The sequence below is a fragment of the Phyllostomus discolor genome, chromosome 2 (assembly GCF_004126475.2).
Source record: "Phyllostomus discolor isolate MPI-MPIP mPhyDis1 chromosome 2, mPhyDis1.pri.v3, whole genome shotgun sequence".
NCBI classification, from domain to species: Eukaryota; Metazoa; Chordata; class Mammalia; order Chiroptera; family Phyllostomidae; genus Phyllostomus; species Phyllostomus discolor.
This window is the reverse complement of record NC_040904.2, coordinates 46502691-46527605: the sequence shown is the minus strand read 5'-3', so window position 1 is coordinate 46527605 and position 24915 is coordinate 46502691. Positions and strand designations below refer to the sequence as shown.

The 24915-nt window shown below is 38.7% G+C and overlaps 2 protein-coding genes and 5 non-coding genes across 9 annotated transcripts; 1 reads left to right on the top strand and 6 right to left on the bottom strand.

The window, feature by feature from the left end:
• Positions 1 to 861: 861 nt before the first annotated feature.
• RFC4 (replication factor C subunit 4) lies at positions 862 to 15703 on the top strand. The gene is made up of 11 exons (XM_028504489.2): positions 862 to 1118; positions 2329 to 2471; positions 4435 to 4513; positions 9289 to 9368; positions 11375 to 11494; positions 13044 to 13187; positions 13372 to 13492; positions 14076 to 14201; positions 15206 to 15286; positions 15364 to 15480; positions 15563 to 15703. Exons 2-11 carry the CDS (start codon positions 2341 to 2343, stop codon positions 15656 to 15658), a joined length of 1095 nt encoding a protein of 364 aa, XP_028360290.1. The 5' UTR covers positions 862 to 1118; positions 2329 to 2340; the 3' UTR covers positions 15659 to 15703.
• Positions 15704 to 15887: 184 nt separating this feature from the next.
• Positions 15888 to 22372, bottom strand: EIF4A2 (eukaryotic translation initiation factor 4A2). 3 transcript variants are annotated; one of them, XR_004901309.1, is made up of 12 exons: positions 22072 to 22218; positions 21201 to 21246; positions 20985 to 21117; positions 20565 to 20704; positions 19633 to 19801; positions 19420 to 19529; positions 19031 to 19174; positions 18584 to 18721; positions 18250 to 18339; positions 17949 to 18028; positions 17375 to 17485; positions 16547 to 16673 (listed from the first exon to the last, which is right to left on the bottom strand). XR_004901309.1 is itself a non-coding variant. In XM_028504812.2 (11 exons), the coding sequence occupies exons 1-11, from the start codon at positions 22098 to 22100 to the stop codon at positions 16529 to 16531; spliced, it is 1224 nt and encodes a 407-aa protein (XP_028360613.1). In that variant the 5' UTR covers positions 22101 to 22372; the 3' UTR covers positions 15888 to 16528. The 3 variants fall into 3 exon arrangements, 1 of the variants encoding a protein (XP_028360613.1); XR_004901310.1 differs by having other exon boundaries at positions 17379 to 17485; XM_028504812.2 differs by lacking the exon at positions 17375 to 17485 and having other exon boundaries at positions 15888 to 16673; positions 22072 to 22372.
• LOC114491234 lies at positions 18081 to 18221 on the bottom strand. The gene has a single exon (XR_003684039.1). It is a non-coding gene; the product is annotated as a small nucleolar RNA SNORA4 (small nucleolar RNA).
• Positions 18402 to 18533, bottom strand: LOC114491215. Its single transcript, XR_003684020.1, has one exon. It is a non-coding gene; the product is annotated as a small nucleolar RNA SNORA63 (small nucleolar RNA).
• Positions 18807 to 18984, bottom strand: LOC114491259. Its single transcript, XR_003684055.1, has one exon. It is a non-coding gene; the product is annotated as a small nucleolar RNA SNORA81 (small nucleolar RNA).
• LOC114491216 lies at positions 19251 to 19377 on the bottom strand. Its single transcript, XR_003684021.1, has one exon. It is a non-coding gene; the product is annotated as a small nucleolar RNA SNORA63 (small nucleolar RNA).
• Positions 20805 to 20873, bottom strand: LOC114491264. The gene has a single exon (XR_003684060.1). It is a non-coding gene; the product is annotated as a small nucleolar RNA SNORD2 (small nucleolar RNA).
• Positions 22373 to 24915: the final 2543 nt, after the last annotated feature.

The following is a 24915-nucleotide window of genomic DNA, read 5'->3' as shown; positions in this document are numbered from 1 at the left end:
CTGTGATGCAAGTGCAACAGAAATCTAGAGTCCACAGTACTTGGACTCTGGTGGAATTAAACATTATCAATCCTTTTTTTATTGAGCATCCTCACCACCAGGTTTCTGGCCAGGGCTCTGGGATTTGATGACTGTTAGCTGCATGGCAAGGTCCATCCTCTCACCCACGAGTAGACACTAATAGACCCTGTTGCGTACCCATATGCACCCAAACAGGGTAGGAAAGGCATTTCCTCAGACGTTTCTACCTTTAAAAGCGCGCTCGCTTTACTCCGTGACTACGAAGGCAAAGAGAGAATATGGATCCTTCGGGTGGGTGCCCTCTGCTGGCGAAAGAGCGACTCCACCCTCCCCAATCACCGTCCTTGGCGCGAAGCAGGTTGAAAGCCGAATTGCGTTGCCTCGGAAAGGCCAGCGAGATGCCTCATTGGTATTAAGTTCACAGTGAGGGACAGTTTATACAGATTCCAACCCCAAAAGGGAATGAACCTTTGGAGTCCCTCGGTGGACCGCGGGGTTCCGGAAGCTCGCACACCCCTACCCAACGGCTTCCGCGGGTGACCGGCCGCAGATCCCTCCCCGCCCACGTTCGCTGAGCAGGCCGAACCCGCGCGTCTCCGCGGGTCGGTCGCGGTCAGACACCTTTGCACTGCAGTCTCCAGTGGGAAGAATGCAGGAGGGCAGGGTGAAGCTGTCTTTACCCCTCCTCAGTCATCCTCGTCCCAGTCTATGCAACCCTAAAACCCTGTGTGTCTTCTCGCGTCTTTAAGCAAAACCCTGCGGGCCTAGAAGGCTGCTTTAACCCGGGCCGGGGCGCGCGGCGGGCCGGAAGTGACGCTTACATCCGCGGGTTCCCGCCGTGCCCCTCGCCGGCCGCTTCGTGGCGGGAACTTAGGCTACCCTGCAGACTGCAGCATCTGTGTCACCGTGTCAGGCCGCTCGGGGCTCTCTGAACCTGATATTTTCAGATTGGGGAACGGAGCTAAAACTTCGATACTGCCTCGCCCTTTCACCGTCCCAGAAGCCCCAGGAACGAGCCGGCGGCGTCCTCGCTCCGGAGACGAACTGAAAGGCCTAGGCAGAGCCCGGGAACACGCGCGGGGAGCCGGGGATCACAGGTGACCAGCCGTAGAAGTTGCAACGGTCGCCTTCCCCTTCCTCAGCTGCTGCGCCGGTGATGCCCCTGTGTTGTCTTCCACCTACGTTGTAATGCGCACAGGGCTGGACCAGCGCTCTGGCCTAGCTCCCTACCCCTTCGGGAAAACAGTGACACAGTACAGCATCTTTCAGAGCCCGGTTCTGGGCTCTATTCTATTTAGCAGCCTGTGGCAGGAATGGAGTAATCCAGCACGTTAAAAAACCGTCGCTATTTACAGATATTAACAGTGTATTTTGTTTGCTGAGTATATACCCATAAGCCAAGTACAGAACTGTGTTTGCACAATCTTTTATTTAACTCAGTTGCTTTATGGAATAGGCCTTAGCTCTTTTTACAGAAGGGGAACCTGTGTTTCATAAATGGCGATTCAGTCGTCAGATATTGTGGAGCAGCTCTCATGGTGCAGTAGGCCGTGGGGACCTAGCAGTGACAAAAACAGAATGGCTACTAAAGCTGAGAATTTTCGGACAAGCTAATGACGCCTTTCTATCCCTGAAAACAGCCTTCTCTTTACTTGAATGTTAATAGTGGTTACCTTCTGGGTGAGAGTTTGTGTGAATTTTTTTAACTCTACCATTTCTGCAGTGTTGATTTCTTCAAATGAGCAAAAACAACTGTTTACATTTTAACAGATTTCCCCAACTATACCGGCTCTCCCCAGAAAATAGTTTCTGAAGGCAATAATGGGCTCTGCCAGTAAAACGGGCCCTTGAGTGGAGCTCTAGCCCCTCTCTCACTCCCCAAAAGTGGAGGTTCTCATTTGAGGTCCCAGCACTCCAAATGGCTGAGTCCATTCCAGAGGCTGAGCTAGAGCTAAGCCCATGACCAAAATGGAAGAGACTGTATAGAGGCCAATGCAGAGTTTGGCCATCAATGACATATTTATCAAAAAGTTTGGAACTTAAAAAAAATATTCTGATGTAAGATGTATCTTTATTCTGTAACTCCCTCATTGAGAATAGATTCTAAGTCCCTTAAGCCCTTTTTTATGGTCTCTGCAGCTTTCAGTACAATGCGTTGAGAGGGTGCTAGGTCGGTCATGGGTGATGGGGTGATGCCCTATATTAAGTAATTATTGAATATCTTTGCACAAGGGTAAGTGTGCTTTCTGACTGTACTTCTTCATAACGGTTTCAAAAGAGCTTTTTTTCTGTCTTGCACCTGAGCAGGGTGAAGTAACCATGCAGGCATTTCTAAAAGGCACATCTATCAGTACTAAACCACCATTGCCCAAGGATCGAGGGACAGCTGCCACTGCTGGGAGCAGTGGTGAGAACAAGAAAGCCAAACCTGTTCCATGGGTGGAAAAATAGTAAGAACTCTTGTGTTTTTGTTGAAATTGTTAATAAATTACATCTCTAATCAGCTTTGATCACTTTTTTTTTAAACTTGAGGGGTGATTTGCTCTGTTTAGACTTTGTCCTCGAAAATCACGCAATTATGTATGTTATAGAACCTTGGAACTAAAAGATACCTTAGAATCTATAACTCAGGTCTAGTCTGAGCAGCATGGCTCAGTTGGTTGGGCATTGTCCCACAAAGCGAAAGGTTGCCAGTTCAATTCCTGGTCAGGGCACATGCCTGGGTTGCCAACCCCATGCCTGGATGGGACGTGTGCAAGAGGCAACCAATTAGTTGATGATTCTCTCACACATCAATGTTTCTCACCGTCTCTTTCTCCCTCCTATTCCCTCTCCCTAAAAAATAAATAAATAAAATCTTTAAAAATGTATTTAACTCAGGTCTATGGTTTTAGCACTTGGGATTCAGCATTAAAGAAAACAAAATTTGTATAAGCTGGCTCTTGGTCAGGAGTTCTATTTAAGTCCACATAATCTGTTCCCTTTTCATTACTGATAGGTGGAAATTGTTGAGTTTTTGTTTTTTATACATTTTTGGTAAAACCAACACTTGAGCCCTGTCTGGTATGGCTCAGTGGATTGAGCATGGCCTGCAAACCAAAAGGTCACTTGTTTGATTCCCAGTCAGGGCATATGCCTGGGTTGTAGGCCAGGGTCCCAGTTGGGGGCTTACAAGAAGCAACCAATTGATCTATCTTTCCCTCTCTTTCTCTCTCCCCTCTCTCTAAAAATAAAGTCTAAAAGTTACCCAACCCAACACTTAAAGTGGCACTTAAATTTCAGTCAGCTAAGTGGTGTTATGACAAGTTGTAACCCCAAGTGCAGCCTCAGTAATCACCAAGGGATTGTAGATTACTTACAGGCCAACAAGACCCTCATGTTTTGGCACCAACAATTCTTTTAATAAGGGCAAGTTTCACATAAAAATCTAGATTTTTTAAAATTAAAAACATACAAAGAGGCAAAAACTATGTTTTCAGCTTCTCAGGAGATTAGGCAACAAATTAGATACAAATTCTCAACTGCTAACAGTTGGACTTGAATACTGCTCATTTTGGAAAGGTCACAAGTTTATCAATTCTCCATATTCCCTATTTTCTCTTGCCTTACACTCTGCCTTCTTCACTTTTGTTATCTGCCTGGGCTCTGCAGGTATTTGAATATGAAGCTGGTTTATAACATATACTGATTTTCCTAGAAAACATAACATGAAATTCTTGTCTGGCACTGACCCAGTCAATTAGAAAAAAATGACTCAGAAGAGTATCTTTGATTAGTTAACTAAGCACAAAGCTTAATTTTAGGGTTGGGAGTATAACTTTTAGCTTCTCTTAAAATCACTAGTTAATGATTTAAGATGAAAACTGTATGTTATATTTCATATGGATTAAATTTATTTTGTTAGCCCTCAACAAAGTAAATAGATATGCATTTTTGTGCAGTTAAGTAATGAAAGTAATTGGTATTAACCAGTTGACAATGTAATAACTATGTAGATGTATTAACCAAAACAGTTGTCTGTCCTCAGGTTACTAAGTAGTTCTTTCTCCCTTTTCAGTGTAGGTGCATGATCTTGTCACAGTATAATACTACTTTCTAGGCAAGTGTTCACTTTAAATTTTTAACCAATTAGCATTTGTAGTGTAATAAAATCCTTTTTCGCTTAATTTTTGTAAGCATAACAGATGCAAACTATGTGTCTGGGAAAGTGAAAAATTACTTCTTTATTATATATTTGCTTAAGGTAAATACAAATGGGGTTTCCACCTATTTCCCAATTATGAAAGTTTCTTATTTTATTATCAACATATGAAAATTATCATCAGTATTTGGTAAAAAGAATACTTGGAGACTTTTCTGTGGCTACTATAATACACTAAATAAACTGTTTGTTTGTTTGTTTGTTTTTTCTAGTCGCCCAAAATGTGTGGATGAAGTTGCTTTCCAGGAAGAAGTGGTTGCAGTACTGAAAAAGTCTTTAGAAGGAGCTGATGTGAGTAGCGGATAATATTTAATGTCATTGGGAGATTTAAGATTTAATTTATTCACCCCTTTCCTTCCTTTATAACCTTCTGCCTCCTTTAAGTACTATGCTATGTATACGGGAGGCCCTTGATGACTATTTGTACAGTGGATGATTAGTTCAACAAATATTTGTTGAGAATCTCCTATTCTATCCTATGGCATTATTTATAGTGCTCAGGCATAGAACATTGAGCAAGGCAGACTGGGTCCCTTTGCTTATGAGCTTTTATTTTGGTGGGGAATGATAGTATAAACATGTATACCAAATAAATAAGAGAATTCTAGATAATAAGTGCTATAAAGTCAGAGATTCTTTGAAAGTGTAATTTCTCTGGTAGTTACAAAATTGTCACAGCTGTAAAGTACAGCATAGGGAATATAGTCAATATTGTATGGTGCCAGATGGGTACTTGGCTTCTAAGGGAAGGATCACTTTGTAAATTATATAAATGTCTAACCACTATGCTGTAACTAATATAAAATATTACTGAAGTCAACTAATTGAAAAACTTAAAAATACAATTTCTCACCTAATTTTAGGATTTGGTTTGAACTACAATACAAAATAATTGAGCATTTCATTCTGGTTATAACATTGGGTCTCCTGCTTTGATGAGTGGGATATTATTTCCTTGAGTGATTTGCATTTTAGAGTATTCAGAGACAAAATAAGCTCATATAAAGAATTGGCAGTTTAAATTTTATATGATAAAATGCTTTAAATATTCAGTGAAGAAAGAGAAAAAGTTGAAAATGAAAGTGGTATTTGGCCCTGGCTAGTGTGGCTCGGTCGGGCGAGGACCAGTCTGCGAACCAAAAGGTTCAGCAGTTTGATTCCCATTCAGGGCACATGCTTGGATTATGAGCCAGGTCCCCAGCTAGGGGCATGCAACAAGTAACCAATTGATGTTCTTCACACACATCAATGTTTCTCTCCCTCTTCTTCCTCCCTCCCCCTCTGAAAAAAAATCTAAACAAACAAAAAAACCAAAAGTGGTATTTGGTTTTTGCTTTATTCCAAAGATTTCCTTCCTCTTAACCTGGCTGCTTTGAATTAGAGGTTCTTTTGGGTTTTGCTGCCATTGTTCTCTTCTTGGAGTTACAGCACAACAGTACATATTTTGAAAGAAGTTATATTTCTAAAACTATTTAAGATCTTTTTCTTTACCAGTATTTGATTTGATCAAGGTATTTATCTTTTAATTATTTAATAGTATACAATTGTAATTGCTTGGTGATATTTACCCAGATTTCAGGACAAGGTGTATCTTAATTGCTAGTATTCTCAACTCTAAGCAAATCTAGTGGGATTATGATTCAACTCTTAACTTTATACCATCTAATTTACAAGGCTAAATTAATAATTTTAAACACTTGTTTAATATTTTGTGTTTCCTTTTAAATTAAATTTGGTAAAACTTAAAGATGAAGTCATTTTTTTTTCATTCTAAAGAGTAAAGGGAAATAATTCCTTCACTTTAAAAAGTTTTTTTTTTAAGATTTTATTTATTTTTAGAGAGGGAAGGGAGGGAGGTGGGGAGAGAGAGAGAGAGAGAGAGAGAGAGAGAGAGAGAGAGAGGGAGAGAGAGGGAGAGAGAGAGAGAGAAACATCAATGTGCGGTTGCTGGGGGTTATGGCCTGCAACCCAGGAATGTACCCTCGCTGGGAATCGAACCTGGGACACTTTGGTTCCCAGCCTGCACTCAATCCACTGAGCTACGCCAGCCAGGGCCTATTTTAAAAAGTTTTAAGGAAGAATTTATAATTCTTTTTTCAAAAATCAATTTTAAGAATTGATACTTTGCTTAGAATTCTTCCCCCCAGGTTTATTGAAATATTATTAACATATATCTCTATAAGTTTAACGTATACAGCATAATGATTTCATGTATATATTGTGAAATGATTTAAGTTTGGTTAATATTCGCCATTTCATGCAGATACAATAAAAGAAAAAGAGTTCACCCTTACAAGAACACTCTTAACAACTTTTATATATATCATACAGTGGTGCTAATTATCATGTTGTTCATTACATCCTTAGTGCTTATTTATTTTATAACTGGAAATTTGTACTTTCTGACCACCTTCTTCCAGTTTCCCCTCTCCCGGCCCCTGGCTCTTTTTTAATTAGTTTTTTTTTTTATTATGCACATAAGTGAGATTGTACAGTATTTGTCTTTCTCTGGCTGACTTATTTCACATGGCACAATGCCCTCAAGGTTCATCCAGGTTGTTACAAATGGCGGGACTTCCTAGTACTTTATGGCTGAATAAAATTCCATTATGTGTATGTTAATTAAATTTTAATTAAATTTTTAAGGTAACATTGATTAATAACATCATAGAAATTTCAGGTGTACATTATAATTCAATGTTTATATACTCTATTGTGAACCCACTACCTGGTCCATTTTCCTTCCATTACCATATGTTTGACACCCTTTACCCAATTTGTTTTCCCTGCCAAAACCCATCCCGTCTGGTAATCAACATTCTGTTGCCTGTCCCTGTGAGTTTGTTATTTTTTATTTATATTCCACATGAGTGAAAGTATATATTTTTTTCCTTTTCCATCTGGCTTATTTCACTTAGTGTAATACTTCCAAGATCCATCCAGGTTGTCGCAAATAGCAGTATTTCATCTTTTTTTATATATATATAGCTGAAGTATTCCATTGTACATATATACCACATCTTTATTCAATCATACGTTGATGGACACTTAGTTTGTTTTCATGTCTTGGCTGTTGTAAATAATGCTGCAGTGAGCATAGGGGTACACACATCTTTACAAACTAGTGTTTTCATACTTTTCAGTTAAATACCCAGAAGAGGAATTGCTGGATTATATAGTAGTTCTATTCTTGATTTTTTTAAGGAACCTCTACATTGTTTTTCATAGTGGCTGCACCAACTTACATTCCCACCAGCAGTGTACAAGGGTCCCTTTTCTCTACATCCTCTCCAACCCTTGTTATTTCTTGTCTTTTTGATAATAGCTATTCTAATGGGTGTAAGGTGACATTTCGTTGTGGTTTTGTATTTCCTAATAACTAGTGATCCACATACAGTTCTTGAATGCAGCATATGTATCAGACTTATTTAATGTAAAGTTTAATAATTTTACCATGTTTTAAAGATTTATATTAATTTTATATATAATTTGATATAAATTGTATCAGATTTAAAGAATTTGAATTATATATGCTACTTACCTGGATGAAGCATTTTAAATTTGAGGTATGCATGCATCCAAATAATAGTTATAACCTTAAAAACAAAGGAGCCTAAGGGCGTTTTTTTGGATTTTGTTTTTAGTGAGTCTCATAGTTTGTATCTTAAGCTATTTGTTACTAATGTAGCAGTAACAATCTTCTAATTAATATATTTATAAATATATATTGTTTATGTTTATACATTTATGATTTATTTGGCATATATTGAGTACTGCACGAGATGCTGAGAATATAGATGTGAAAGAACAAATACAGTCTTGACTTTCTTAAGTTTATAATCTAATAATGTAGACACGTATTTTACAATGAAACCCAAAAGTTAAGTAAATAATAAATAACTGCTAATGAGGAGACCTACTTTAGATTGGAGGGTCAGGGAAGGCTTCTGATTTGTAATGCACAAGGAGTTGGCCAGCAGAAAGAGGAGTCAGACTCTCACTTGTGGGGGATAGCATATGTGCAGGCCATAAAGTGCTTAGCTATTGGAGGTCGTTGTAAATTGGAGCCTAGAAGGTAAGAGAAGTGGTGAGCAAATCATGGATGTCCTTGTAGGTTATGGTAAGCAGGTTGATTCGTTTGTCTGTTTTTGTTTTTCCACTTGGAGTATGAAGCCAGTGAATAGTTTTAAGTAGCAAGCAGAGCGACATTGACTTGGGTGAAGAATGAATGGATGAGCAGGGGTCGAGGGTGGGGATTAGGCAAGAGTGGAAGCAAATAAACTGCTGCCTAGTTTTCCATGTATACATGAAAGTACATACTGAAAAATGTACAGTTTTGTAAGGGAGCTCATTAGAATTTAGTACATTTATTAATCTATAACACAGTTCAGTTGTCTGCTTGATAAGGAGCCAAGCTAGCTAGACTGAGGGTATAAAAGAAGATAACCAGTTTTTTCATTTATCTTTCCTTTCTCTAATAAATTCTCCCTAATATATGCATCCTACAGGGTACATGATCATAATGAAGTACTACCTGGCATTTAATAGATGCTTATTAGTTCTTATAATGTTTCTATTCTTGCAACTTCAGCTCATCTAAAGCCCTACTGTGTATTTTCACTCCTTTTTCCTCAATATTGGCCAAATCCAATTATCCTTTGTTCTATTTCTTCTTGAAACAACTGACATCTTTACAAAATGTAAAATCTTGCCCAATCCTGAGCAAAGAGGTATGGTAGGAAACTGACAGAAGCTTGGGAATTCAGAAATAAAAAATTTCTGCATTGAAAATTCCACCTATGTATATTAGGTATACAGCAATCATAAATATGATTCAGCTTAAGATATTTGAAAGACATGTTGGGACAAAAGTCAGTACTATGTGAAAACGCTGGATTTAGAACTGTTAATACTATGTTACCGGTTATATGAAAATATCTGTGTATTAAGATATATGTGCCTTCTCTATGGTGGTATTTATTGCACTGTTCCAGACATTTTCAGTCATCATTTTCAATATGTGTTCCAGTGTACAATTTAAAAACAATAAAATTTAACTTCTACAGCTTCCTAATCTCTTGTTCTACGGACCACCTGGAACTGGAAAAACATCCACTATTTTGGCAGCAGCTAGGGAACTCTTTGGGTAAGTTGAAATCTCACTCTTATTTTAGACTTGACACTGCTTGACACTGCAAAAATTCTCCAAAAATTTGCAGTTTGTTTCTCTGTGAAATCGTTGGGTTTGTTTTTGTTTCTGAATTTTTATTAATCCAGTGCACTCATTTCCACTTCCTCCTCTCCAATAAATTAGCTTGCCTACATCTTTTGTAACCTTCATTCTGAACCTTACTCAAATGCTTGAATATACTGCATACAAGGAGCCTCCTGATATTTATCACTTTTTTTTTTCATTATGAGCTTGGGCCTAGAGAACCGAACCTATCTCCAGTCATATTGAGTTTCATCACTCTTAATGATTGTGTTCATATCTGTGTTATGTGATCAGATCTGTTGTGTCTTATGCTACTGACCTAAACTACCTCTTCTTGAGTTCCTTCTTGCTCTGGCTTTTCTAGGCCCTGTCTCTGGAGTGGCTGGGCCTGCTCCTTGGCCTCAGATATCCTGAGTTTAAGCATTGTGTGTGGTAGCTGATGCAGTATGATTCCAGATACAGCACTTTTGGGCCACCTTCCTAGAGTCCTCTTCCTAGATTATGTCTTGGCTTAGCCAACAATCATCTAGGAGCCCTTTACCTAGAAAGATATCAGTCCAGGTCTGATACCCATGCAACATGCTCCAATATACCAAAAGTATCTTGAATTTATCCAGAATTTTTTATATCGGGCTATATGACCAAAGGGTATATCTGAAATTCTATATATGAAAATTAGATGCCTCTGCCACCACCAAATGGGAAGACAAAAGGCAAAGCTGCTGTGAACCTAGTATTGTATTTATTTGATGATTTTTGTTTCCTAAGGAAATTCTAAAAGTTTTTCTAATTATTCCACAACTCCTCAGTTAGACCCGCACTGAACCAGTCTTAGCAAGGTAGTTATAATGAAATTATTAAGTAGTTTATTATTAGTTATTCTAGAGTAAGTCTAAATACATAAAAATTATGTAATTTTTAAAGTATCCTTTTAGAACTAAAAGAATGTATTTTAAGTATAAATTTCACATTTAATACTATACATGGTTTTAAAATAGAAAATATATGCAAAGAGCCCTGGCTGGCATGGCTCAGTGGATTGAGTGCCAGCCTGTGAACCAAAGGATCACTGGTTTGATTCCCAGTCAGGGCACATGTTGTTAGGCAAGGTCCCCAGTTTGGGGGTACATAAGAGGAAAAAATTGGTGTTTCTCTTCCTCTCTCCCTTCCTTCTCTTCTGTCTAAAAATAAATAAAAGCTTCTTGAAACACCAAATAAAATAGCAAATATATGCAAAGAGCTTCCTAAACATCTATACCCATAGAAAAAATAGTTGGGATGTCATGCTATTTAGGAAAAATAATCTAAATCTTGTTTATTAAAAATATGTATAAATATTTAGAAAAATGACTGGGAGTTTTCAAAATAGTGCTTTGGGTGTAACAGTTTTAATTATTTTTTGATTTCTTAGATTTTCCTATAGTGAGCTACTTTTAATAATTTTCTTAAAAATTCACTTTAAGAAACTATTCAGGTTTTTAACCTAGCAATTTTCCTTATAGCAAGCTACATATGGAAATAATTTAAAATATGCTACATTGCAGTGTTATTTAAAATTGTAACATACTTAATACTATTTGTCTAAAAAATAGACAGATGTTAAATAAGTGATGATACATAGGATGGAATGTCACATAGCTATTAAAATTGTATTTCTGGAGGTTCTGATGACATGGCAAGATGGTTTTGATGCAATACCAAATGGAAAATTGATTTAATATTTTAAACATGTGATATCATGTACTTATTTTTCAAAAGCATGGAAAAAAGCAAAATGTTAACTGTCTCTGCAAAAGAGAAAATATAAAAGTGATTGTATACCTTATATTGTTTAGTAAGTGGATTTTAAACCACTGCAGGACATGCAAATGTTAAAATGTGGTTAAACCTCAGTTATATGCTCTATGATGTTTTGTATTTCCTTCATTTTGACATAGGCATGAACTTTTTCGATTAAGAGTTCTTGAGTTAAATGCATCTGATGAACGTGGAATACAAGTAATTAGAGAGAAAGTGAAGAATTTTGCTCAATTAACTGTTTCAGGAAGTCGTTCAGAGTAAGTTACACTCACCTTCCCTTTTCCATCCCATGTCGTCGTATAAGGGGATACCCCCTCCATGAAACTTATTTATTAAAAAAGTGTATTTATTCTTAAACGTTTAAACTTCATCACCTTCAAAGAACTCTCCACTGATACAACACACCTGTTGAGACATTTTTTTCCACTGCTCAGTTTTTGAACTCATCGATTTTGATGCCTTTTAGTGTTTCTGCCGTTTTTTTGTTTCACCTCTTCCACATCAGCAAAACATTTCCCTTTGAGGACTTTCTTCATCTGGGGAAACAAAAAAAAAAGGTCACTTGGGGCGAGATTGGGCGAATAGGGAGGATGGGGTACAGGGGTCATGTCATTTTTGTTTAAAAACTGCTGAACACTTAGCACACATTGTGGGCAGATGTGCTCAGAAGTCACCCATCATGAAGTGGGCCAATGTGTTGAGTCTTCAAAATAATTCATTGAACCCGAACACAGCCTCTCACAACAATGCTAGCTAGGACACTGATACAGAAATATCTAGCAGGGAAAGCCTGTACTACAAGGAGCCCACCTTCTGGAAGATTAATTCCAGTTTTTTGGGGTCCCCCTTGTATTGGTTTAAAAAGCATATTTCTGCCAAATTTGCAAGTCCTTTTTCATGGTAGATCATATTTTTATCTAAATTAATTTAAAGCCAGAAATGACCTATTATAATTAATTTTCTTTAGCTGTCTAGGGTTTTGCTGATATTTTTCCTAAGGAGTATTTATTAATCAAATTTGCATGTATAACAAAAATCCTGACTTTTGCTATTGTTACTAAAAAAAATAGCCAGGTATATTAAGCTTCAAGGTATATTTCATAATTAGGGTGAAGGTATAATTTCTTGTCTCAGCTTAGATGCTTTTAGAGTGAAAGAGGAGGTATTATTAATAATTAATAGGACTGCCCTGAGTTAAACAGGGACATCTAGTCAACTACTTATATTCCTTAGGTGGCAAAGTTCCAATATTAAATTTTTGGTAAATTCTGATATATCAGAGGACGCATTAAGAATTTGTAGAAAGTGAATGACTAATTTTTGATACGCAACTTGAATTTAGAGTGCATATAAAACATCTGATAAGGCACTTAGCTCAAGAATATATAAAGAGCTTTTACAATTCAATAATAAAAAGACGACCCAATTTTAAAATGGGCAAAGTATGTGACTAGACATTACTCCAAAGAAGATACCCAAAAGGCTAATTTACATATGAAAATATATTCATTATACAGTGCTGGTTGGAACATAAAATGATGCAGCCAGTTTGGCTAAAAAGTTAAACACAGAGTACCACGACCCAGCAATTTTACCCCTAAACATAAACCCACAAGAAATGAAAACATGTCTGTTCGAAACATGTATACAAATGCTCATAACGGCATTATTCATAAGGGTCAAAACATGGGAGAGTTGGGAGAAGAATGGCATTGGGCATGGGATTTCTTTTTGGGATGATCAGGACGTTCTAAAATTAGATTGTGATGATGTGAATTTTAACTTCTATATGTTTCTCTGAATCAGTGGGAAGCCATGTCCTCCTTTTAAGATTGTGATTCTGGATGAAGCAGATTCTATGACCTCAGCTGCTCAGGCAGCTTTAAGACGTACCATGGAGAAAGAGTCTAAAACCACCCGATTCTGCCTCATCTGTAACTATGTCAGTCGGTATGTGTATTGCCCTGAAGATAGATGCTAGGCAGTGTTAATTTGGTAACCCCCAGTTAGGGAAAGAAAAAAATGTTTCACAGCTACATTACTGTTTATGTTCTCCATCAAATCTTGACAAAAATGAGTTTTTGAGGTGGCATCCTTCTTTAGACATTGATTTGCTTTTTCCATTATTTTACAGAATAATTGAACCTCTGACCTCTAGATGTTCTAAATTCCGCTTCAAACCTCTGTCAGACAAAATTCAACAGCAGCGATTACTAGACATTGCTGATAAAGAACATGTCAAAATTAGCAGTGAGGTAATTACTAATTCCTTCGATGAATGTATATGAAGAGGCCCTGAAAAGGAGTCATGTGTGTTACTTCAATTTCTGATGCCAATTCTTCAGGCAAAGTTAAACTAAATGAACAAGTTGGAATATCTAGAAATTACAGGTTGTCTTTTTTATTGCCATTACAAGTGTATTATCTAGCAGCATTTTAGAGACCCAAAACTGGGGCAGATGTCATACATATAATTCAAATTCTGCAACAACAGATCTTTGCATGACAAGATTTTAGTCTCCTTGGTATGAAATTCTAGTAGTGAAAGTATAGGCTTTTTACTTAGAACAGAATTGAACCATAATTTGAACTTTCTTTGCTTTATGTAACTGAGAAAATAGGATGAGAAGTATGGAACATCTGTCTGCAAATTTCTTTCAAAGGCAAGAGATCTCTATCCTTCCATTGAACTGAGGCTATCTCCATGAATTCTATTTTTTCCCCAGTTACTCTAGGGTAAAATATAGTGCTTTTCATTTGATTAAAATCAAAAAGCCTTAGTTGGTCATCCAAGGTTAAAAAAAAAAAAACAAACACAAAACTTCTTTTTCCCTTCAGGGAGTGTCTTGTCTTGTTAAAGTATCAGAAGGAGACTTGAGAAAGGCCATTACATTTCTTCAAAGTGCTACTCGATTAACAGGTGGGAAGGAGGTCACAGAGAAGGTGATCACAGACATTGCTGGGGTAAGAGCACTAGTTATTCTTAAATTCTTTTAGGAGGCTCTTTGTGGCTTTTAGAAAATTTTCATCTAAGTATATACATACAGAATGCATGTTTAGTCCCTTCAGGCTGCTGGAACAAAACATCAGGCTGTGCAGCTTACAGATTCATTCAGTAGTTCTGGAGGCTGGGAAGTCCAAGATCAAGGCACCCAGACTGTTATTAGAAGGACCTACTTTATAGTTAGTGGACCCCTGATTCACAGCCTGAATCTTCCTGTGGCAGAAGAGAGCTCTCTGGCCCCTTCCTTTTATAAGGACACTAATTCCATGAGTGCTCCACCCTCATGACCGAGTTACCTCCAAAGGCCCCCTCCAAATACCATCACTTTAGGGATTTTCTAACATATTGAGGGGGTCACATTTAGTCTATAGCATGTGCCAAGTACTGTGCTAGCTAAGTGAGTACCTGGGGGTACAGAGTGCTTTGGGCATGTGGCAGTGAATGATTTAACCCTATTAAGAGAAAAATGGAGTGTCACATCTCTTCTTTACATACTCCTGTTAGGCCTTAGCATTTTCATACCATAATGAAACAGCATTAGTTCCCTTTATCTGGGTATTAGAAACATTTTAAACTGATTATTAGTGCCACCTTTCTTGAGGGGCACACCCACTTGAGATTCCTTTTCAAATTACTTGTTTGATTTTAACCACCGCTCTGAGGTGTACGGTTAAAGCCAGAGGCCCCAAACTTAAAAGTAACAAATACATCACCCTTATTGCATAGTGACTGGACTCTGGATCACCTCTCTGAAACTCAGAATTGAGCCCAAGGCTTACAGCTGGCCCCTTTTCCAGATCCTTGCCTTCTTGATGCTCTAGATTCAGTATCTATCAGGATAACAGCTTTACACCCTATAATAGGACCCAATGAACTAACCAAGCATGAACAGAAAGGCGTGGGCTGGGCATAAGCTTTGCAGAGTAATGCCCAAAGTGTCTTCACCTTTAAAACACCTTTTTAGATGATACCAGCTGAGACGATTGATGGAGTATTTGCTGCTTGTCAGAGTGGCTCTTTTGACAAACTAGAAGCTGTAGTAAAGGTAAGGTAAAGTTATTTTACTAACTTTGGGGAGAGAAAAATAATGACATCACAAACACCCTTTTTTTTTTGTTACAGGACTTAATAAGTGAAGGTCATGCAGCAACTCAGCTTGTAAATCAATTTCATGATGTAGTTGTAGAAAACGACGACCTTTCTGATAAACAAAAGTCCATTATTACAGAAAAACTTGCTGTAAGTAGGCATTTTTGCACATTTCAACAAAATATTTATACCTGAGAAAAGGAAATTTACTAACCTTTTCTTTTTCTTGTAGGAAGTAGATAAATGCTTAGCAGATGGTGCTGATGAACATCTGCAATTGATTAGCCTTTGTGCTACTGTGATGCAGCAGTTAACTCAGAATTGTTAAAACCATGTTAATGTTTTGTTTTAAATAAAAAAAAAAAGGCCCTGACTGATGTGGCTTAGTGGATTGAGTGCCAGCCTACAACCCCAAGGGCCACTAATCTGATTCCCAGTCAGGGCACATGGGTTGCAGGCCAGGTCCCCAGTTGGGGACACATGAGAGGCAACCCACACAACTGATGTTTCTCTCCCTTTCTAAATAAAACCATTAAAACAAAAATGACCAAAACACCTTTAAAGTGAATATACAATTTATTTAACATTCAAACTTCATTAAGACATGTGCAATATGGCAATTTTACTGGGGGCTTAACCCTATCTAGGATATGATTGCTTGCTGGGGCTTAGCAACAGGGTCCAGTTCACACTTAGCACTAATTAAATACTTTATTGAATAAATACCAACAAAATGCATTCAAATGCTTTCTAAAAAAAAAAAAAATCAATTTTAAAGGCCTTCTATTCAGGCTAATGACAAAATACAATAAAGGCAGGTAAGCTAGTTTAACATAATTGGCTGATTTTATACAGCACTTATATCTTTTAGTCCACAAGTATATTATTAAATGATAGAGAACATCTAATACAACCATTTCTACAGAACTAGGAAATAAATTTCTAAGAAAGAAAGATTTTACAGACCCCATCTTTTATACCCAACCCCAACAGTCTAACTCTAAAGAGGATAAAGCCAATGACTTTCCTCACAAGAGCTCACGACTTAAGTCGCTTTGCTATCAAAATCTGTATTTCTGATCCGTTATGAGCATTGAGACAAGATTCAAATATTCCCAAAGAAAGAAGCACAATGCACGTTGTGATCGCCTATTCAGCAACAGCGAGCACTGCATTCAAAACTATCTCATCTCAGGAATTAAATAAGGTCAGCCACATTCATTGGCATTTCCTCCACTGTAGTATTGTAGAAAGTCTCAATGTCACGAAGAATCCTCTTGTCTTCTTCAGTAACAAAGTTTATAGCCACACCTTTCCTCCCAAATCGACCCCCTCTGCCAATTCTGTGTAAGAAAAGAAATCAACAATTAGAATGTTACTTCTAAGAGAATTCTTGAACTACTGAACATGATGATCCACTTGTTAACCATCAGCTGCTGTTTACTTAATCAAGGTTACAGTTCGTGCTTCTAATTGGAGCACTATCTGCTAAATCAATATCTAGAGAAAAAAAATTTTCCTTTGCAGTTAGTGCCAAAAGGATTCAAGGCTTGTCTGGCTGCAAAATGAGATTTTATCAGGTGTCTTGAGCATTATTATGTTTAAAGCAGGTGACAGTATTGTGTTTGGGGTAGTGTAATTAAAAAGCCCATACCAAAGTGGGCCAGCCAAGAGCAGAAGTCAGCCTGGGACAGATGTAAACACACCAGGGATAAAACAAAAAGAACAGTTATGTAATCCATATCGACGCACTTCTGGAACTGTAAACTGTAAATACAAATGCTGCAAGGTTAACTATTGTCTAAACAACTTTTTCCAGTGGGAAAACAAGTATTTGGTATGGTAACCCAAACTCATCACTGCTTTTTTGCTCAGTTTCACACGTTATAACTCAAATTACTCAAACGTGTTTACCTCCAAAACTACTTTCTACCTTCCTGATAGAAACCAGACAATACAAACCACCTAATAAGCTAATATACAAAAATGCCTTGGCTGGAACAACTTAAAATAAATAATCATGACAAAAGAAAAATATAAATACCGACTCGCTCTTTATGCAAACAGTGTGCTGTTTCGCTTATGATTCCACGTCCTAAATTACGTCAACGCCGTTTCTGAGTGCCATCTCGTCATCAACTGCTGCTATCGACTCCTGTATTTTTTAAAAAGTCTTTTTTTACATCATATAACAAAGTACAATTCAATTTATTTAGGGATAAAGCCACTAAAACTAAACCAGGGACTGCTCAAAATGCTACCAGATGACACCAAGAAAATCCCAACTACACAGTAATCACCAAGAAAGCACATGGACACACAAGAGCATCACTAAAAATAAAGCTCAAAAATAAACTAATAAACTAACACCAAGAGATCAAAAACACTAACTCATACATATATGAAAGCCCACGATTTGGGCAGTGTTTACAAACTGTTTTCCCACTGTGCATGACCAATCTTCCCAAGTACAATTTTAATTACATCTTACCAAATTACTGCCTATTAACTACCAACTTCCTGATTTGACATTACCTTTCAAACAAATCAGTCAGTAGAAAAGCAATACATGAATTCATTTTACCAATATACTAATAATCAAGGTGCCACCTACTTACCTGTGAATGTAGTTTTCACGATTGGTAGGTAGATCATAGTTTATAACCAATGACACTTGTTGCACATCAATCCCACGAGCCTGAAATACAATGGTATGATCAAATTCTAATTAACAAACTAGACATCTATGCAATGTAGGCCACAAAATAGTAGTGAACTATATGTTCAATGATATAGCCCACTGTGGAGTGTGGTCTTCATTTATTCTCCCAAATAGCCCAAGTTGGTAAAGGTTATTAAAAAAACCTTCCCCTAAAAAATACTTTTGGGAGATTATGAAGAATAGTAAGACTTACTCACCAACAAGTCAGTAGTGATCAGAACACGGCTTGACCCTGATCGGAATTCTCTCATGATGACATCTCTTTCCTTCTGGTCCATGTCACCATGCTGCAAATTAACAGACCTTAATTCAAGAATCATCAGTCAAATCATGATTTAAGTTTAATGATATGTATGAGACCAAGCGTCCCTGGCTGCTACAGGAGTATAGCAGACAGGTATAGTTAAGAAACAACTTTATTTTGAGCAGGGGGAACGACAACACAGCACTTAACAGCTATATTGTAGTTTGAATCCTGCTATAATGAAATAACATTGTAAATTACCACTATTAAATTAGAACACCTCTCACCAGAGCAGAAACTGTGAAGTCCCTGGCATGCATTTTCTCAGTGAGCCAGTCCACCTTGCGTCTTGTGTTGAGAAAAATGACAGCCTGTGTAATTGTCAGTGTCTCATACAAGTCACAAAGTGTATCCAACTTCCATTCCTACAGTATTTCAAAAAGAAAACTAAATCATTAAAACAATTTAGTTTCAACTTATCCATCAGAAATTAGTTAGGCTAGTATAAAGACATGTTGCACCAAATCTTAAGACAAAGGACACTGGACATTAAGAAAGAGGTCCACCCCAGTCTTTACAATCTAGTGCAGTTATTTTTCTTCTTGTGTGTACTCTGCTAGCATTATTACAAAAACCAAGATGTAATCCTAGTTTCTGCAATTTTAGCACAGTGCTTATACAAGAAGGTTAAAAACCTGGCTACATTTTTAATGTTTAGTAATTAGATAAATTACCTCTCTTTCAACATTAATATAAAACTGTTTAATTCCTTCAAGGGTCAATTCTTCCTTTTTCACCAAAATTCGAATTGGATCTCTCATGAATTTTTTGGTCACTTCCAACACATCAGTTGGCATCGTGGCAGAAAGCAACACCACCTTTAAAAAAGACATTGTCATACAAATAATTAGCACTACTTTCACAACACTAAAAAAATAAATAATAAAAAACCAAATGTTTGACACCAAGCGTCTCTGTCTTGCTATGGAATTGTGCTAGACAGAGATAGTTATGCATCAGTTGTTTTAAGCAGGGGGAACGACAATAAAACACTTCAGTTGTATTGTAACAGTACCTGCATTAAACCTAATCTCCTGCTATAAGGGGATAAAACAAACCTCACCTGAATACTTGTATTTAATTTTTGGAAAATCTCATAGATTTGATCCTTAAATCCCCGGCTCAACATTTCATCTGCTTCATCCAAAACAAACATTTTGATCCATTTTGGAGCTGTTAAGAAATAAGTCATACTATCATCCTGGATTCTCAGAGATACTATTCCATGTTTTTAGTTTATAACAGTCAATTGTACTCAACTGACATCAATACTTACAAAGATACCTTCTGTTTAACATATCAAACACTCTCCCTGGTGTACCAACAACAATATGTGGTGCTTCAGCCTGCAGCTTTTGCATTTCATTGCGAACATTGGTTCCACCAATGCAGGCATGACAAGTTGCTCCCATGTAGTCTCCAAGTGCCAGAATTACCTTTTGGATCTAAAAGACAATAGTCTCAATCATTATTCAACCGAATTACAGGTTGTGACTAAACTTCCAAAGCACAATGGCAAATATCTGGTCTGCAAACAGCTTTTATGCATGCACAGCACTTAAATACTTCCAAGCTTAAAATGCAGACTGTAACTATTTCAAGATAAAATTCCCTTTAAATGTCTTCTTGTGCCCTGTCAAACTTGGGATTCTAATGTCCCAGGTACCAACTAGATTTTAAGAACTAAAAATACATCCTTTATTCTTCATTGTGTAGGAAGATATAGTGGATCAAGTGCTGCAATTACAGCTAACACAAATTGTTGATACTTTAATTTTTCCCACAGGGCAATGATATATAATCTTGACCTCAATAAAGCCTATAATTTTATCAGCAATGTGTACACCAAAGCCTGTATTAGCAGTGAGCTTTGAAAATATCATGCAACAGATACATCACAAACTAATGACAAGTCACTGAAGTTTTTATGTTGCACGACTGCATTCAAACTTAAAAATGAGGCTGGATCTAATCTAGTCCACCCTGAACAGAAAGCTTTGGTTTCTCCCTTTCTTATATAACTCTGCAAACCTAACTTGCACACCCAGGTCCTATTTAACTTTAAACAAAAACTCCCTGCATGCATGGACAGTTAAAAGGAGGGCTCTAACAGGACTAATTTATACTGTTTTAAATTCTTCTGTTGTGAAACCTGCACCCTATGCAACACGCAAGCATTTTTTTTTTTTTGAACTACACTATCAATACCTGTTGTGCCAGTTCTCTGGTGGGGGCCAATACTAGTGCTTGGGTCTCCTTGAACTCAATCTCCAACTGTTGCAGGATGGAAATAGCAAATGTGGCTGTCTTGCCAGTACCTGACTGAGCTTGAGCAATCACATCATACCCTAAAAAAAGTAGGATACATATTTACTGATCCCACACCAAACCGTCACTTCTAGTTTAAACTATGCATTCCATTTGGAACATGAATTATGCCCAAATAATAAGTGATCAGCAATGAGTATTCTCTTCAATTCAGGTCAGTCCCGAAAGATGATTGCCATCATTTCACTTTAAGGAATACAAGTAGGTACTAGTCCCCCAAAAGTCATTTTCCCTTTTATGGTCCAGGTCTATGTAAACACAGTAATTCACTTCTTTAAAAGGGTCAACAAGTTCTTTTACCTTTAATACAAGGAATAATAGCTCTCTGCTGAATAGCTGAAGGCTTCTCAAAACCATAAGCATAGATGCCCCGAAGAAGAGACTCCTTTAAATTCATATCGTCAAAGTTATCAACAATCTCATTCCAGTTGCTCTGTAAGTTTAAAAAAAAAAAAGAATAAACAGGATGTACAAACTCACCTCTCTAGAGTTTCAAAATCCACACCTATTTCTTACCTCGATGACACCATCGGGCTCCATTCCCTCTGGGCCGCCATGTTCTCTGCAAACAAGAAGACTGCAGTTACAGACCATTCCTTCCCCAAGCTTCAGACCGTTAGGATGGCCCTTTACCACCCGTCACGTCGGGCTACCCTCCCCTACACGTGGTCGCTTCCTATTAAAAGAGGAAAGCAAGATGGTGCAGCAGCAGGGCTCACAATGTACCTACTGTGCGCCTACCAAACAGTTAAAAACTCGATGAGCACGGAGAAGCGCCACGGCCGCCGACCCTTCCCCCGGATCCCGGCGCTCCCATCTTGTTGGCTGGCCCTCTCGCGAGAGCTCCACACGCTGAGCTCCGCCCCTTACAATGCGCAAGCTGAGTGATTGACGTGGGCAGGGGCCTGGCGAGAGGTAAGCCAACGGTTCGCTGAGGCCCCGTGGCCGGGCAGGTCCCAGGGCACCTCACAGGCGCGGCGAGTGGGCGCCCTGTCACCCTCCCCCAGCCTACCTAAACACTAACACTCCAGCTCGCGCCGCAGGCCGCAAATACAGCTTCGGGCCTGCTTACGCTGTACCGAATACGGACTGCGCCACTGCTTTAACGAAACGTCAGCTCCATATGGCTGGGAATGGGACACGGCAAAGATTAAAAAGCGTCTTCAGGAGAAAACACACCACTCCAATTTCGCACCTTATCTAGTCTCCCCGCCGTCCGGGGCCCTACCCATCATGGAAGCTTCTCGAAGGACACTGGAGTACCGTACCCCGAGGAAACGCCTATGAACTCGGAGTTCCCTGCCTCCACGCCAACTCCTGCAACTTCCAATGGCTCCACATGACCTTCACCACAAACGAGCACTAAGGGGGAAAAAAAGCGCCATACCTGTTATAATCCGCAGAGCCACCAGACATGTTCCGAAAAACCACTCAGCGCCCGACTGAAAAGACAGCAGGACCGCGCCACCCGTTTTTTATAGGCTCGCGGCCGGAACCCGTTTTCTGCGGAGGAATTTTCTCGTCGCTCTTTCGGTTAGACACAAAATTGTGATCCTGAGGTCCTTACCTCAGAAAATATCCTAAGCAAGTCGGTGGGAAAAATCCAAGCTGGTTATTTCACATACTACAGGGTCGCTGGAAATCCCAGGACGCTGGGGGGAGTTTGGGACTCTTTGCATGGTGGCGGAAGAATATTGCAGCAAGCCGTGGCCAAACCAGGTTCTCCTCCCACCCCGCTCCTACGGGGTTTCCGCGTCCCTGAAGCAGAGGCGGCCGGGGGAGTCGGGCCGGACCGGGAGCCGGAAGCCAGAGGAGCGAGGCAGGCGGGTGGTCCGGGGGGTGCCTGGGGCAAGTGGGCAGAGCTCCTCGTTCGCTGTGGGCTCTGGGTGTCGGAGAGCCGGCCACCTCTACACTGTGTACTGGTAGGGGATCGGGTTAGTTCCTCGATTAAATAGCGGTGGGAAAAGGCTATTGAATTTGACGATTAACGGTCGCCTGGCCTTTGAGCGTTTATCAACCCTTCAGATCTTAAAAGTGTGAAACTCTTGTTAGGGAAAATTACAGGCCACTCAGCATGTTCAGAAAACCCAGTTTACCCTACATTGAGTAGAGTAAGAAAAAACGTGTAGTGGCACTTGTAAATGGCTCTGGAGTAGCCAATTCTATTCTTCCCATGTTGCCTCTGGTCTTTAGCTCTCTTTAAAAAGTGCTAATAATTTTAACAGGTGTTAGGAATGCCTGATAAAATCATTGCAAACTTTCGCAAACATATAACAGTTCAGGAGGAGTAATTTTCCGTGTAATGTAGGAATTTAAATGGATGCTTCTGACAAATACAGCTCCATGCTATTTTGGGACTAGACAGGTTTTGATTCTGGTCTATGTTGGTCGTTTAAAAAGAGAAAGAGCCCTGGCTGGTGTGGATTGGGTGCTGGCATGCAAACTGAAATGTCATCATTTCGATTCCCAGTCAGGGCACAAGCCCAGGTTGCAAGCCAGGTGGGGACCTTGGGGCGTTTGAGAGGCAACTCATCCATGTAGCTCTTGCACAAGGAGGTTTCTCTCCCACTTTGCCTTCCCTTCCTCTCTCTCTAAAAATAAATTTAAAAAAATCATTTTAGCCCTGGCTGATGTGGCTCAGTGGATTGAATGCTGGCCTGTGAACTAACGGGTCGCAGGTTCGCTTCCCAGTGAGGGCACACGCCTGGATTGCAGTCCAGGTCTCCAGGTGGGTATGTGCAAGAGGCAACCACACATTGATGTTTCGCTCCCTCTCTTTTTCCCTCCTTATCCATCTCTCTAAAAATAAATTTTAAAAATCTTTAAAAATAAAAACAAAGAAAATGGAAATCTTTAAAAGTACAAGAAAAAGGAAAAAAGTTTTAACTGCTTATGTGTAACGAATGTTGATTTATTGAAATTGAGAGCAACACAACACTCAGTGTTTGAATAAATTGTGTGATTTAGAAGTTTTCAACTGTAGCCTTAACCCAGGTTGATTGGTAAAAACAAAACAAATAAAAAAATGTATTGATATTTACTCATTTAACTTTAAAATGCAATCCTACCCATGCTGCAAGATACCACGGGTACTCAGGAAAATATTTTCTTACTAATTCAGAAGACCAACCTAAAGTCTGAGAATTGGATAAACTGACTCTTAATCTCCTTTATTTCTATATCATATTTGATATGATATTTGGTTCTAAATATCACATATATTTTAACTCATTTATTTTTTACTCAAAAATTATTATTGTACCAGTAACTGACAAAAACTATACCAAGATAAAAAAGTGGACTTGGCCCTTAAGCTAGTGATGTTCCTATCCATCCACCTGTAATGTTCAAATCCAGATTTGCAGTAATGTCAGACATTTTCTGAGAATGGAAGTTCAAGGGCCATGTTGTCACATCTTAAATCTACTAAAAATCTCTTGGGAATCTAAGAAACTAAAGAAAATACTAAATCGGACAAGTGGCCATTTAGGCACACTTGAGTCTTGAGGGTGAAATCAATCAACAATCAATACCTAACTGTTGACTGTTTTCTTTATTTTTTAAGGATTTTAAAATTTATTTTTAGAGAGAGGGAAAGGGAGGGATCAGCGGTCTCTCATATGTACCCTAACCTGGGACTGAACCCGCAACCCAGGCATGTGCCCTCACCAGGAATTGAACTGGTGACTGTTCACTTTTGTGAAATAACGGCCAACCAACTGAGCCACACTGGTCAGGATGAGTGTTTTCTTTAGGTTTAGCACTACTGCTACATGCTGTGCAGAATTTCCAGTCTCTTAAAAGGAAATAATCAAGGGCTAAACTCTGGTTTAGGTCATAATTGCTGAAGGGGTTTTAAGGTAAGAAAGCTCCATAATCCAAAATTAAGTTAAAATCCATAGTCAAAATCTCGACTCCCATTACCTGCAACCCTACAATGTATTTCTTTCTGTTTTAAAAAAGATTTTATTTTTAGAGTGAGGGTGGGGAAGAAGAGAGGGATAGAAACATTAATGTGAGAGAAACATCTGTCAGTTGCCTCTTGTATGCACCCTGTTCACAGGCCAAACTTACAACCCAGGCACATGCCCTGACCAGGAATCGAACTGGCAACCTTTAGCTTTGTGGGATGATGCCCAACCAATTGAGCCACACCACTCAGGGCCCCTGCAATGTATTTTAAAGAATGCTGTGCTCACCACATTTGCATATGCTTACTAAATAACATTAG

Bases quoted from the DNA above. Each gene is read 5' to 3' on its own strand.
- RFC4 (XM_028504489.2), top strand. From the start codon at position 2,341: ATGCAGGCATTTCTAAAAGGCACATCTATCAGTACTAAACCACCATTG. The intron at 4,514-9,288 runs GTGAGTAGCGGA...TAACTTCTACAG, and splicing joins AGTCTTTAGAAGGAGCTGAT to CTTCCTAATCTCTTGTTCTA. The intron at 13,493-14,075 runs GTAATTACTAAT...TTTTCCCTTCAG, and splicing joins ATGTCAAAATTAGCAGTGAG to GGAGTGTCTTGTCTTGTTAA.
- EIF4A2 (XM_028504812.2), bottom strand. From the start codon at position 22,100: ATGTCTGGTGGCTCTGCGGATTATAACAG. The intron at 20,705-20,984 runs GTAAAAGAACTT...TACTTTTTTTAG, and splicing joins TATTATTCCTTGTATTAAAG to GGTATGATGTGATTGCTCAA. The intron at 16,674-17,948 runs GTAAGTAGGTGG...TTTCTTACACAG, and splicing joins CGTGAAAACTACATTCACAG to AATTGGCAGAGGGGGTCGAT.